The sequence below is a fragment of the Topomyia yanbarensis genome, chromosome 1, assembly GCF_030247195.1.
Source record: "Topomyia yanbarensis strain Yona2022 chromosome 1, ASM3024719v1, whole genome shotgun sequence".
NCBI classification, from domain to species: Eukaryota; Metazoa; Arthropoda; class Insecta; order Diptera; family Culicidae; genus Topomyia; species Topomyia yanbarensis.
This window is the reverse complement of record NC_080670.1, coordinates 3,251,534-3,265,362: the sequence shown is the minus strand read 5'-3', so window position 1 is coordinate 3,265,362 and position 13,829 is coordinate 3,251,534. Positions and strand designations below refer to the sequence as shown.

The 13,829-nt window shown below is 42.0% G+C and overlaps 1 protein-coding gene across 1 annotated transcript in view; it reads right to left on the bottom strand.

Annotated features, from left to right (window-relative positions):
• The window catches only part of LOC131676613 (uncharacterized), a 105,590-nt gene continuing 91,761 nt past the window's right edge, over positions 1–13,829 (bottom strand). The window contains exons 9-10 of the mRNA XM_058955781.1: positions 3,546–4,010; positions 1–2,697 (exon numbers count right to left, since the gene is read on the bottom strand). Coding sequence (XP_058811764.1) covers positions 3,814–4,010 — 197 coding nt within the window. The 3' untranslated portion in view covers positions 1–2,697; positions 3,546–3,813. The remainder of the gene's footprint in view (positions 2,698–3,545; positions 4,011–13,829) is intronic.

The following is a 13,829-nucleotide window of genomic DNA, read 5'->3' as shown; positions in this document are numbered from 1 at the left end:
TTTCGTGTTTTCAAACAACGTCACTCTCGACTCGTTCGGGATTTATTATACGTATCTTCGTAAATACAGTGATATCATTTCGTATTTTTTTCTCTTCCGTTGCTGCTGTCGATTTTGCTAGAACTATTGTGACTCGGCTTTTTCCCCTAAATGTGACATTTTTGTTGTTGTTTTCAAACGTTCAAATGACTAACAATGACAGTGATTCTCTGTTTAAATTCTTACTTTGTTTGGATTATAGTTTTTATTTTGTTGCTTTGTTGGCTATTGTTTCCGTCCCTTTAACTTTGCTTACATACTTTTGTCTTCGTTCTTTCAAATGGAGTGGTTTGGAGGTGCTCTTGTTCATATTTTTGGGTATGATTCGGTTGGATTTGTTTGTTTACATCTGGCAATCAGTGTTGTTATTTTAAATGAACACATTGAGGTTATTTTTTTTACTTACTTCTGCGTCGTTTGCATTTTTTTCTTTCTTTATTTTGGTTATGTTGCCTGATCAGAGCCTGCTAATTCTATTGAGAAGTGAGAGGTTGTGTGAGTGACTGCTGCAGAAGTGGAGGAATGTCGGAGAAGTTTGGAATCTGGTCGGTAGTAATTGACACATGAGTTGTCTGATGGAACAGCTGCTTTTTTCACAAAAAAAATCCCGCACAGCAGTTTTGAAAGCAGCGTACAACGAGGGGTTCGCAGAATGTAGACACGGAAGGGGTTTGCTTGCAAACAAGGGCCTGCTGGGATGTGTTTGTGTGTGTGTTTGTATGTGGAGAGTGTGAGTTGCTCCAGTGCTGTCAGCACGACGGTGGTTCAAATACAAATATTTGTCAATACCTCAAATAGTTTGCCTTTAAAATCGTCCCGCGATTCTACAGCTGAAAATGCACATTTTTCCATCAATTTTTGTTGTGGTTCTTCGTCTAAACAACTATTGAAATCGTCTAAAACAGTTAATTCTATTGTAATTGTATTTACTGATTGATGGCTGGCTAACACATGTTTGTTTACTTTCATCACACTGGCTATTATTTAAATATATATCTTTTACAAACAGTTGATTCATTTTGTTTTGTTTATATCGAATAAAACGCGTCTGTTTACAATCGTTAAGTGCTATTTGGTAGCTATAGCAATCCATCTTACACTTATTTGGTTGGGATGTTCAGGTTATGCTCTCTATAGTTAATGAAGGGGCCACCGAAAAGGACTCGAACTGCCTACACACACCCACAGTTGTTGTATGTTTTAAACTCTAAAAAACTGTTGTTTGCCAGCAAGAGGGAAGTCGCTTCGTAACACATATGGTCGATTGATAGGCCCTACCCGTATGTTTATGGATTATACATTTTTTTGGTTAGAGTTAATGTTAATATTTTTCTAAATATTATATGGTTTGACAGCTGTCAGCCGGACTGACATTAACCGTTGCTTTTGAAGCTTACAAAACCTACATATATCTCGTAATTACTTTCTTATTATTTTTTCTGTATGTGTCGTCGACTTGAGTTGAGTATTTCAAACTCCCCTTCGTTTGGTTGAACTACAGGGATGAAAATGGAAGTAGAGTAGCTTGAAACAAGTTTTGTAACAGATTCCTCTCCGATGTGTTCGAAGAGCGAACGAAAAAAAAATGACTTAAGTTAAGAACGAATCGTTTAATTGTTTATAATTTTTTATGATAGGTACAGTCTCTAAGTATTGTTTCGTTTATTGTTTAACACTACTTGCTAAGATTAATGTGTTACACGCCCTTCGCCGTTGTTCCAGTGTATCGCGGTGATCTTCTGCAGTAACGCATACACTTTCCAATAGTATCCACTCGTGTCTTTTAGTGTTAATGTAGAATTAAGCTTTACCTCAATTTCTTTTGTTTATTTAATCCTTTTTATTTTGTTCGTCGAATTATCACTTCGTCTTCGTAAATAATTATGTGCTAGAGAGTGCGAAATGTCGTTTCGTGTTTTCCCTCTTCTTCCTCCTCTAAAAACTGTTTTAAAGGGTTGCTAAACAAGTGTTTAAAACTTCGTTTGGTTCATTAGAGGCGACCGAATCAATATGAAAAAGTTCTACAAATAGCGAGCGTTGGTAAAAAAGAACAAGTTTGATTACAACTTTTATACTAGTTTTGATTTTTTTTATTTTCAAATCGACTCAAACTTTTCTGGTTTGGTTTTGACGTGCACTCTAAGCGCCGTCGAATATGTACGTGGTAAAAACATCTTAATCGCACGGGAAGGCAATACTTGTTTTTTTATATCATCTTTCAATCAGTTAAAAATCACTAGAAACTATAATTTTGTGTCTGTTCGACGTTATCTTTTTTTTCGGGTGCGAAAATGCCACAAATGACAGTTTTCATCGATAATCAACCGCTTAACACCCATCGTGTTGCGGTTGCTAGGGTGTTTGTTTGTTTGGCATATAAAACATTGATTCAATTTAGTAGATGTGCGTCTTATTTGGTTTTTGGTTGCTATGCCTGCCCGTTTGTGTGCCGTTCTCTGAGGCTTTGTTATTTTATTCATGGACTGCTATGTTTTCGCTAGTACACAGTTATTTATTTGCAGGGATATACGTAGCTACACTTTCACTACATGTAGTTGTTATTTATGGCGAATGGTTCAGACGATTTTTTCGTGTTTCATTTTATGGGATGCGGGTTATCCTATGTATTTTTCTCGGTGGATGTGTTGCTAAGGTTTCCTGTCGAAACGTAAGTTATTATTTAGTAAATTGATCGGTTGATAATAATTGAAAAAAAAAACGTCGTTAAATGACCTAAATCAACCCAAGCTACCTTCGGTGGCTTGTCATGCAGGGGAACATTGAAAACATTGAGAAACGAGTTCCAATTTAAGTTCTAATATGAAAATTAACTTAAGCCCACTATCAAATCGGAAGGAGAGAGGACCAGCTACCGAACTAAATCCATTATGCTACATAATTTATGGAGAAACAAACCGGGACAAGGACGGCTGACGTCAATCGGGTAGTGGATGCTGTATTTTCTTCCGCACACTCACCAGCCAATCAGTATCTAGATAGGTGGTGACGATGGGAAAATAGAAAACCTCGGAGACTGATACTGGCATGTGAGTACGGTCGACTCCTCTAGATCTGTAGTACCAGTGACATGGAGAAAGGGTAGTTTTTGCGGCAAAGTTTCCTTCCTCTTTTATTTGTTAGGGAATCGAAACATTATAAAAAGTGTCATAATCGCCCTTATAGTCCATCCTCAGCGATGGCTGATTATGATAATACTGGCACCAAAATTTTTGGATGATATTGTTGTTAAAGATAGAGACCAGATAGCTTCAAACATGTATTAAAATCGATCATGATGAAAGAAAAATAGGTGGAAACGTGTGTTGTTTTGAGTGTTGATTCTTCGCTAGGGAAATTCAACATAGCGTCGACCGCGGAAATCAGCATTCTCAAAACTAATCAGTTCAATCGAAGCTTGTCAGCACGTTGTAAAATTAAATACACTATAGTGATACGATCACCTTTCACACACACACGATCACATAATTTATTAGCTTCATACTTACCTAACATTTTTATTTTAATAGATTGTATAACACTCCATCAATTAATTCCGTAGTCCGATCTCTCCAGCTCTAGTGTTCTCGTCCCGGGGAATTTGTGTGTATGTGCATTTTCAACAGAAATAGATCAGTGATACCGCGGTTATGTGGTTGTAGTTGTTGATTCTGTCTATCATTGTGATGGTGAAATCGCCACCATTGAAAATGAAACAAAAACAGTTCTAGAACGGCGGCGCCTGCTTGGATGAGTGCTCGACGGTTCCGCCGTTGTTTAGAAAATAAAATCCCCACAGTCCATCGCGTAGTCAAAGTCTTCTCCGCCCACGTCCTCAATGCCGTGGAAGTCGAACGGGCTGATGTCGGTGTGGTAGATTCCACCGGCACACGGTGCCTCGATCATGTTAGTGCAGTGCGTTGTCGGCAGGGCGTGCAGCGTGATCGAGTCCTCGCACTGGGACCAGGTTAGTGCTGGAGGGGAGATAGGAAAAGATGCAGTAGTTCGGTTGGGCTGGTTAGAATAACTTGGTTTGATGATTGTTTATTATGTGATTTTTAATGAATGAATGTTGAAGTAATCGCCGAGAGAGATTTATTATAAAATTTATGTGTCACTATCAAAATGACTTCTGTCGAAAATATTATTCTGATAAATTTTTTAAAGTACTCTCGATTTATTTGCCCACATTTCACAGAATAAAGCTCATATCCACCAGACAACACGGTCCATGGCAACAAGACCGGGAACACTAGTGCTATGAAAGAATTCACTCTCTTCTGGCATCTGAACCACCAAAAATTAAGTATCAGATTCACAGTCTGTGCGCGATCGAATTTATATACGCAAAGTTACATACACGCTAGCACACACGACATACAAACTCCCACGCGATCGAACACGTTAGCACACAAACGCTCGAGGCCTTCGCGATGATACACGCGATCGTGGAATCCATACGCTCGCACATATCTGAACCATAAGATAAATATCACATCATCATCAATATCAGAATCATGGCCCGCAGCAATTGCCCTTAAGCAGTGTCTTAGTGCATGACATTTCCCATCTCGTCTGCAATTGTAGTGAGTAATTCTGGCGGGGAGCCCTTCTGCGACCTTAGCTCTGCAGCTCCAGTAGGACAATTCTCGAAAAAAATATTACCTCATTTATTTTTAGTCACCTTCTCGTCCAATAAATCGACTTGTTCTACATGCTTCAACACTTGGCTTAGCGTAGCAAGGTTTTGGCACTACGATCTCTTCGTGGAACAATCGTCTTTTGTTTGAGTAGTCTTTGCAGTCGATTGTCAGTTCACGGGAGAATTGCACGGCTAAGCTAGGACTCAAACATACATGGTATCGCGATACCAGGGAACTACGTTTCTTGTCATAGTTCTTAAATTTCCTAAGATGTCTATTTTTTTGTTTAATCTATTTAATTTCTTCTCAGTTTGTAACCCGTAACAATTTAACACTGGGTGGAAATGTACCTATTTTTGTCTACTCTTTCCGTAGATTGTAAATTTTTGTTTCAAGTTGCTTTTGTGAACGGTTTTGTTCGCGCTGATAGGTTAGATAAATTTTGTTTTATGTTTGTGAATAAGTAGCAAGTAAGATAGACGAGAAATGTCCCTTGCTGTCAAAAAGTCTGCTGATTTTACTCACGCTGGCGGTGGTGGAAGGTAATCGGTTAGTTTATCTTGAGTGCGAAACGCGGCCGTTGCAAAAAAGTATAAAGATTCGAACTCTGGTATAATGACGACTTCGTATTTTTTGTGCCCCTTTTGGACGTTTTGCTGGATCAATCCAGCCCGCGTGTTAGTGTGCCAAGGAACTCTCGCGAAAGTGCTTCGAGAACAAATATTTAGGAAGCCGGAATAGGGAAGCTAATCGCAACTCGCTTCCCCGGCTATGCATAAAGGACCCTGAAGACGCCTTCCTGCCCTCGCTATGAAGGATCAGCCGAACGAGCCAAGCTCTCCTTCGCAGCTAACCGTCAAAGAGAGCGAAGCAGAGAGCCCAAAGGTGCCGTGTGACAATTACACTGTAATGACTTCTGGGATCTCGGCCGCCCTGTCAATAGGGGTCTGCCTGGAAGGTAAATGTAAAAACCAAGTAGAGGGGTCGGCTACATAATCAACAAGATAAAAGCAATTGATCGTGATTGACATTTTTGCCGAACCTAGTCTTGATCTCACCTATCACTGGTCATTTCTCAGTTCTAATCACCCACTTCTCTCTACACTCCAACAAAGTTCAACCGGAAAAAGAGCAGGAATTCTGGCTGCTTTTAGTTCGTATTCCGAAACAACATTATGTATTTATGTATTTAAGATGTCGGTAAAGCCGTTGAAGCGACGGACCATTGCTAGTATCGGGCTGTTGGCAGCGTAGTTAGTGTTACGCAAGGTAGTTAGAGTACACAAGGTATGACCGAAGCCAACGGCAGAATCGGGCAGTGCATCCAAGTTTATCAAGCTTCGTTAGCAGTATCTCATGGTCAACAGTGTCGAAAGCAGCCTTAAGATCTGTGTAGATTGTGTCCACCTGCAGTTGTTTGGACATTTGTTCCGTACAAAATGATGTAAAGGAGACCAGGTTCGTCGGTTATGTCATTGGGGCCAGAGTACTAACTAGAATCAGCCGAAATTCCAGCTCATTTTCGGCTGAACTTTACGCAACTCTCAACCATAAACTCTCACATCATATCATACGGCTCATCTCTCATTTCTAATTTTTCACTTTTCGGTTCTAATGTCTTACTTCGCCCATTTTTCATTGGAAAAAATTCTACGTCGTAAATAATGTCGTACAGACGATGATTCCCAATTTGACTGATGAGTCTTGAAAATCATAACTCGTTCAAGATCGATTGAATTTGGCTTAATACTTTGTACTTTTTTAAGCATTTTATCACTAATCGACATTTTAATCAACCTGTGCTCACGTTATATTCCTTTATCCTAAAATTACATGATATGGAATCTGAGTTCGATCACCTGCGTTTACTCCTCTACAATTTACTTTCCAAAACTACTCTCTTTTGATATTAACTGAAAAATTATAAAAATGTTTTATAGTGGAGACGTCGAATATACGTAGACAGGCTCTCATGAAAGCACTCATCTATTTCACTCTGAAGGGATTTGTATTTGATGTAGAACTCACTCTAGAACTCGCGTGCAAATTTTCGCTTGGAAGATCAAAGCAGGCTTTGACCAAAAGTGAATACATTTTTTCTATCTGTGGCATTTTCTGCTCAGTTTTCATGAAATTAGAATTCAGTTTTTGGCGCAGTGAACAGTTTCGAAAGTGTGTGTTAGTTACATCAATGACCATGAACTCAATCATTGAAATATTGCCTGACAGCCACAAATAGGCAACTGACAGTGCCCCTCCCGGTAAGTGCATTCATTCTGGTGCTAAGATAATATTTCCTCTGTTGTCGTCGCCGTACCACCACGCCGAAGGAAAACCAACGAGTTTTGATATCTTTATTAGGTGCTCCTTAATCAACCACTTTCGTTAGCAGATTCTGACAAATTACCCTAATTAAAAAACTCTCCGGATTGTTTACCTACACCATCAATCATTATTATACTGGTTTGAGGCTGCTCTCAAAGGCAAAGTCACGTTGCAAAATACATCTGGCCATAGTCTTCCACCTTCCGCTGATTAAGTGGATAGATTTACTCTTTTTTCATGGCCAGCTGCGAGGAGTGGCTACGTGCGTGGTTAGGAAAAGAATAAACAAAAACAACTTTCACACCATAAATTAATTTAGAAGTTTGTTTATCTTGTAAATGCAGTGAAAAGGAGTTTAATTTGTCACTGTTTTAAAATCTTTGTGTTACCGCTTGATATGGGCTTCCATGGTCAATATCGCCTACTAAGTTACCAATTCTTAACGCCCTCAATTTGGCAGTTGCTTACCTTTTCACTAATCAAGCTTCGAAATTGTGCCCTCGTTCTTTGCGCGTATTTTAACGAACACTGTCGCATGCTTTTCATGATTTTTTTGTAGTTTATCAGTAAGTTTCGCGAGATTCCCTGGCCCGAACACTTGCGCAGAATGAAAGAAGATTTTACTAATGATGACTTATTTTTTTTTTTTTTTCAATTCGTTTATTTGATAAGGCAGGTTTGCGTTAGCTTAAAGGTGCCAATTTTGTTTTGTTTTACATTTTAAATTACTTAAAACTAGGGGCTTACATATTGATTTTTGAAATTAAACTAAGGCTAATTTATAGCTATACATATACACAAGGGGGTAGTATAATTTTCGTAAGATTAGAGGGGTCATTTAGTTTTTATGGCAATATGGTTTGACATTTTTAGCAATGAGAATAATGTTTAACTAAGGGGAAAAATTTTTACGACTATCTTAAAAGTAGAAATAATTAGAGGGCGTGATTAAATTTTGTAAAGATTCGGAGACATTAATTAGAGTTATTTTATGTGGTAGTAGAGTTGGGCATTTTCAACGAGATCATATAATATAATAGTTAAAACTAGAAAAGGCAGGAAGAGCTAAATGCTTCATGAATATATTTGTGGGGGGGGGGAAGGGGTGCCACTTCTGTGTATAAGAGTCAGGGGAAGTAGGGTGGACAAACATGGCAGGGGGAGAACATTATTTCAGTTTCAGACTTCGGGAGATCAACAGATGGATTACAGAATCAGGGCGGTCCTCATCAGGAAGAATCATGTACTGGGACGCCGGGTGGTCGTTCTCGAGATGGCAGGGGTTTCTCCAGACGATTTCGTAGTGCGGCTCAGATGTTGATCGGCTACATTTCGAGTTGTGCGTGTGATGCTCGTGCTTTAGGTCCCGTGTTTGTTGGCTCATTCGACAGGGATGTTTTGTGTCGCCTTGGAGTCGCATCAAACCATCGTGGGTGTATGGTACAGGTGGAAGAGAGCGTTTCTGAGAATGATAAGGAAAAGGGGCAGTTAAAGTTGGATATTGATGGTTTTTATGAAGGTGTATATAAGGGACATATAGAGGACATCGCGGCTTGCCAACACATCTCGAACCGGGACGTTGGGTGGTCTTCCTCGGGCCCGAAGGGTGTCCATAAGCCGAGACCTGGCGGAACTGTACTCGGTGCACGCCCAGACTATGTGCTCTATATCGTGATAACCGTCGCCACAAGCGCAGATACCACTCTCCACGAGCCCAATACGTCGGAGATGTGCATCCAGCGTGTAATGGTTCGCCATGAGTCGGGACATCACACGAATGAAGTCACGACCCACATCCATCCCCTTGAACCAAGGTTTCGTCGATACCTTAGGGACTATCGAATGTAGCCACCTTCCTAGCTCCCCATTGCTCCACGAGGTTTGCCAACTTTCGAGGGTTCTCTGATGAGTAATACTGAAAAATTCGTGGAAGCAAATTGGTCTTTCAAAAACGTCACCTTCAATGGCACCCACCTTAGCTAAAGAGTCCGCCTTCTCATTGCCCGGAATGGAGCAATGAGAAGGGACCCACACCAAGGTAATCTGGAAAGATTTGTCAGATAAAGCACTCAGTAGCTCCCGTATTTTCCCCAAAAAATACGAGGAATGCTTTCCATGTTTCATCGAGCGAATAGCGTCAATAGAACTCAGACTATCCGAGACGATGAAGTAATGGTCTGCGGGTAATGTGTCAATGACTCCAAGGGTATACTGAATAGCAGCTAGTTCTGCGGCGTAAACTGAAGCAGGGTCACTGAGTTTGTAGGAGGCGGTGAACTTTTGATTGAAAATACCGAAGCCAGTGGACCCTTCGAGGTTTGATCCGTCAGTATAAAACATCTTAGAACAGTCGACTTCTCGGAATTTATTATAAAAAATATTTGGGACCACTTGTGGGCGTATATGGTCCGGAATTCCAATAATCTCATCTTTCATGGATGTGTCGAAGAAAACAGTAGATTCAGAAGTATTTATGAAATGCACACGGTTGGGATTGTAAGAAGAAGGATTAATATTTTGCGCCATGTAGTCAAAGTACAGGGACATAAAACGGGTCTGAGAATTGAGCTCAACAAGCCTTTCGAAATTTTCAATCACCAACGGGTTCAAGATATCGCATCGAATGAGCAATCGATATGAGAGTTCCCAAAATCGATTTTTCAGCGGGAGAACGCCCGACAGGACTTCGAGACTCATCGTATGGGTCGACTGCATGCAACCTAAGGCGATACGCAAACAACGATACTGAATTCTTTCGAGTTTGATGAAATGTATGTTCGCGGCGGATCGAAAGCAGAAGCATCCGTATTCCAGTACCGACAGTATCGTTGTTTGATACAACCTAATTAGGTCTCCTGGGTGGGCACCCCACCACGTTCCGGTTATTGTACGAAGAAAGTTGATCCTTTGCTGGCATTTCTGTTTCAGATACCGAATATGGCATCCCCAAGTACCTTTCGAGTCGAACCAGACCCCTAGATATTTTACTGTGAAGACCTGAGCTATAGTTTGACCCATTAATAGAAGCTGTAGTTGTGCTGGTTCACGCTTCCTAGAAAATACAACTAGCTCAGTTTTCTCCGTGGAGAATTCGATACCCAGCTTAATAGCCCATGCAGACAAATTGTCCAAGGTATTCTGTAATGGTCCTTGTAGATCGACAGCTTTGGGTCCCGTAACAGACACCACGCCATCGTCTGCAAGTTGTCTTAACGTGCAGGAATTGTCAAGACATTCATCAATGTCATTGACGTAGAAATTGTATAACAGGGGGCTTAGACATGAGCCCTGGGGAAGGCCCATGTAGCTAAATCGTGATGTCGATAAGTCACCATGCGAAAAATGCATGTGCTTTTCCGACAACAAGTTTAGTAAAAAGTTGTTTAAAGTCGCTGAAAGACCATGCTGGTGCAGCTTCTCTGAAAGAATGTTGATAGAAACTGAATCAAAAGCCCCCTTTATATCTAGGAACACTGATGCCATCTGCTCTTTATTAGCATAGGCCATTTGAATTTCGGTTGAGAGCAACGCAAGACAATCATTCGTCCCTTTGCCTTTGCGAAAGCCAAATTGTGTATCTGACAGTAAGCCATTTGCTTCGACCCAATTGTCGAGGCGGGATAGGATCATTTTCTCGAACAACTTCCGGATACAAGATAGCATTGCGATCGGTCGATACGAATTGTGGTCGGAGGCTGGTTTTCCTGGTTTTTGGATGGCGATGACCTTCACTTGCCTCCAATCGTGTGGGACAATGTTAGCCTCAAGAAACTTATTAAATAAGTTCAACAAGCGTCTCTTGGCAGAGTCTGGCAGATTCTTCAACAAGTTGAATTTGATTCTGTCTGGCCCGGGAGCTTTATTGTTACACGACAAGAGAGCAAGTGAGAACTCCACCATCGAAAAAGGTGTTTCGTTCGCGTTATCGTGACGGGACGCGGCGCGGTAGATCTTCTGTGCCGGGGCGGAATCCGGACAAACCTTCTTGGCGAAATCGAATATCCAACGGTTTGAATATTCCACGCTCTCATTAGTACTGTTTCGATTTCGCATACGTCGGGCTGTTCCCCAAAGAGTGCTCATCGATGTTTCTCTCGTTAATCCGTCGACGAACCGGCGCCAATAACCGCGTTTTTTGGCTTTCATCAAACTCTTCATTCGCTTGTCTAACGTCGCGTACTGTCGAAAACTAGCGGGTAACCCGTCGTTCCGGAAGGTCTTAAACGCGGCGGCCTTCTCTGCGTACACGTCTGAGCACTCTTTATCCCACCAGGGATTGGGAGAACGTTTTTGTATGTTCGCGCCGGGTACTGGCTTAGTCTGAGCTTGATTCGCGCTGTCGAGAATCAAGCCAGCCAAAAAGCTGTACTCTTCCTCCGGAGGAAGTTCTTGAGTAGATTCGATGTTGTCGGATATCGCGGCAGCATAGCTCTTCCAATCGATATTTCGTGTGAGGTCATACGAAATATTGATTGTTTCCAATGGCCTTGAGCCGTTATTGATTGAGACTATGATCGGCAGATGGTCGCTACCGTGGGGATCAGGGATTACCTTCCACGCGCATTCTAACTTTAGCGAGGTCGAGCAAAGGGATAAATCTAATGCGCTTGGGCGCGCTGGTGGGGGAGGAATCCGTGTCATTTCACCCGTGTTTAGAATTGTCATGTTGAAGTTGTCGCAAATATTGTGAATTAAAGAGGAACGGTTATCATCATAAAGGCAACCCCATTCCGTACCGTGAGAGTTAAAGTCGCCTAAAACTAGTCGCGGTGCAGGCAGGGATTCTATGATGTCATGTAGCCGGCGATGCCCAATCGCGGTGTTGGGGGGAATATATATGGAAGCTATGCAAAGATCTTTGCCTTTGGTTGTTACTTGACAAGCGACAACTTCAATACCTGTTATCGAGGGAAGGTTAATTCTGTAGAAGGAATAGCGCTTTTTGATCCCCAAAAGCACTCCTCCATAGGGGGTGTCTCGATCCAGGCGAATAATATTAAAGTCGTGGAAGTTGAGATCTATGTCGGAAGTTAACCAAGTTTCACATAATGCAAATGCATCGCAACTCAAATTATTTATTAAAATTTTGAAGGAATCGATTTTCGGGATGATACTTCTGCAATTCCACTGTAGAACAGTGATCAAATCCGTGACCTCGTTCGATGAGTTAGCCATCGAGGGATACAATCGCTGAAAGGAGGGGCCATTTAGCAGTCAACTGCTTCAAAAATGTTCTTACTGTAGGGAGAAAAGCTAACAACAGACTTTTAATAGGATCAGTTATATTGAAAGTTTTTATTATCCAGTCCACAATGTCCGAGAGTTTGATAATTCCAGTGCCGCGATTATTCTCGAACTGAAACAGAGGAACACTTGGGATTTTTGATGTTCCGGGAAGTGCTGGGAACTCCTTCTCTGAGTTTAATCCTCCGAGACCAGGAGCTAATTGCTTCGGTTTGGTTGCAACACTTCCAATAGATGTGACTTTCTGAGTCCCGTCAAGGGATACCTTCTGGCCTTTACAACGAACTTTAGGAGAGGAAATGTTCCTCCTCTTCCTATAACTTCTAGGCGCCCTAGTAGATGTTCCCTCTTGTGGGTCATCAGCCTCGCCCTCGTTAGGAGGCAAGTGAGCATAGATGTTTGTTGAGGTTGGTGGTGTAGCTTTCTTTAGCATTTCTGCAAAAGAACGTTCGGATCGTCCAGCAAGGGAACGTTTTAGTTTATCCCCGCGTAGTTTGTACGCGGGACATGCCGAGATATCATGCAGATTCTCTGCACAGTAAGGACACTTCTCAGCATTCTTACTGCACGAATCATCTAGATGATTCTCCCCGCATTTTCCACAGCGGGCCTTATTGCTACAATGGGTGGCTGTGTGACCCAATTGTTTACACTTTGTGCAATTCATGACCCGCGGCACAAACAGACGAACAGGCAGACGAACCTTGTGCAAGAGGACGTAATTTGGCAAAGCGGTACCAGCGAAGGTCAACCGATAAGAGTTTGATTGGGGGTACGTTTTTGAACCATCCCCCGCAACTACTACTGAGTGCAAACGCTTGCACTCGAGTATTTTCACTGGCTGAAGTAAGCGGTCTCTGAAACGGCCAACCCCGTACTGCAGCAGATCCTCGCATGTCAAACTGTCATCGGTGACAACGCCTTCAGACTGTACTTTCACAGCTGGAATATACACGTGATAGTCCTTCGTAAAGTGCTCGCAGCAAGCAATATCGTTTGCCTGCTTTGAGTTAGTCAGCACGACCCTCAGCCTGTCTGAGCGGACCTTTTTTATTTCGATCACAGCCGAGAACCGTTCCGTCAGGTCTTTTGAAATCTGTAATAGATTCAGCGATTTTGTTTTGGGCCGAAAGAAGACCACAAAGGGACCGGTCGAGAGCTCTGGATATTGTTTGGGTCGGGGGAGAGCCTTAGGAGTCGACTCGATCTCCATTTGGCCATCCGGGGAGGAAGCCATCGACACCGTCAACGCACGGGGTCAGCACCCGCGCAGACGGGAAAAAGCCGTAAATGTATCAAAAAGGTAGATTTCACTTATCTGTATACTCGTTTCCCACGACGCACCAGTCCAGCTTAAATAGCTGGTTATTGTTCAATCCTCGCTTTACGAACAAAAGGTTGAGGAATGTGGCCTAACGGTTAACACACGCACAAAAGAAAATAAAAGTCCAAACCGAAGAGGCAGAGAATGGCAAAATAACCTTGAACGCGGATTACTGCACTGTTCTTTTTCCAACAGACCGAAAACAAAACACTTCTATCTCGATCGAGCGATGCGTAGAGACTGGCCAAATGATGACT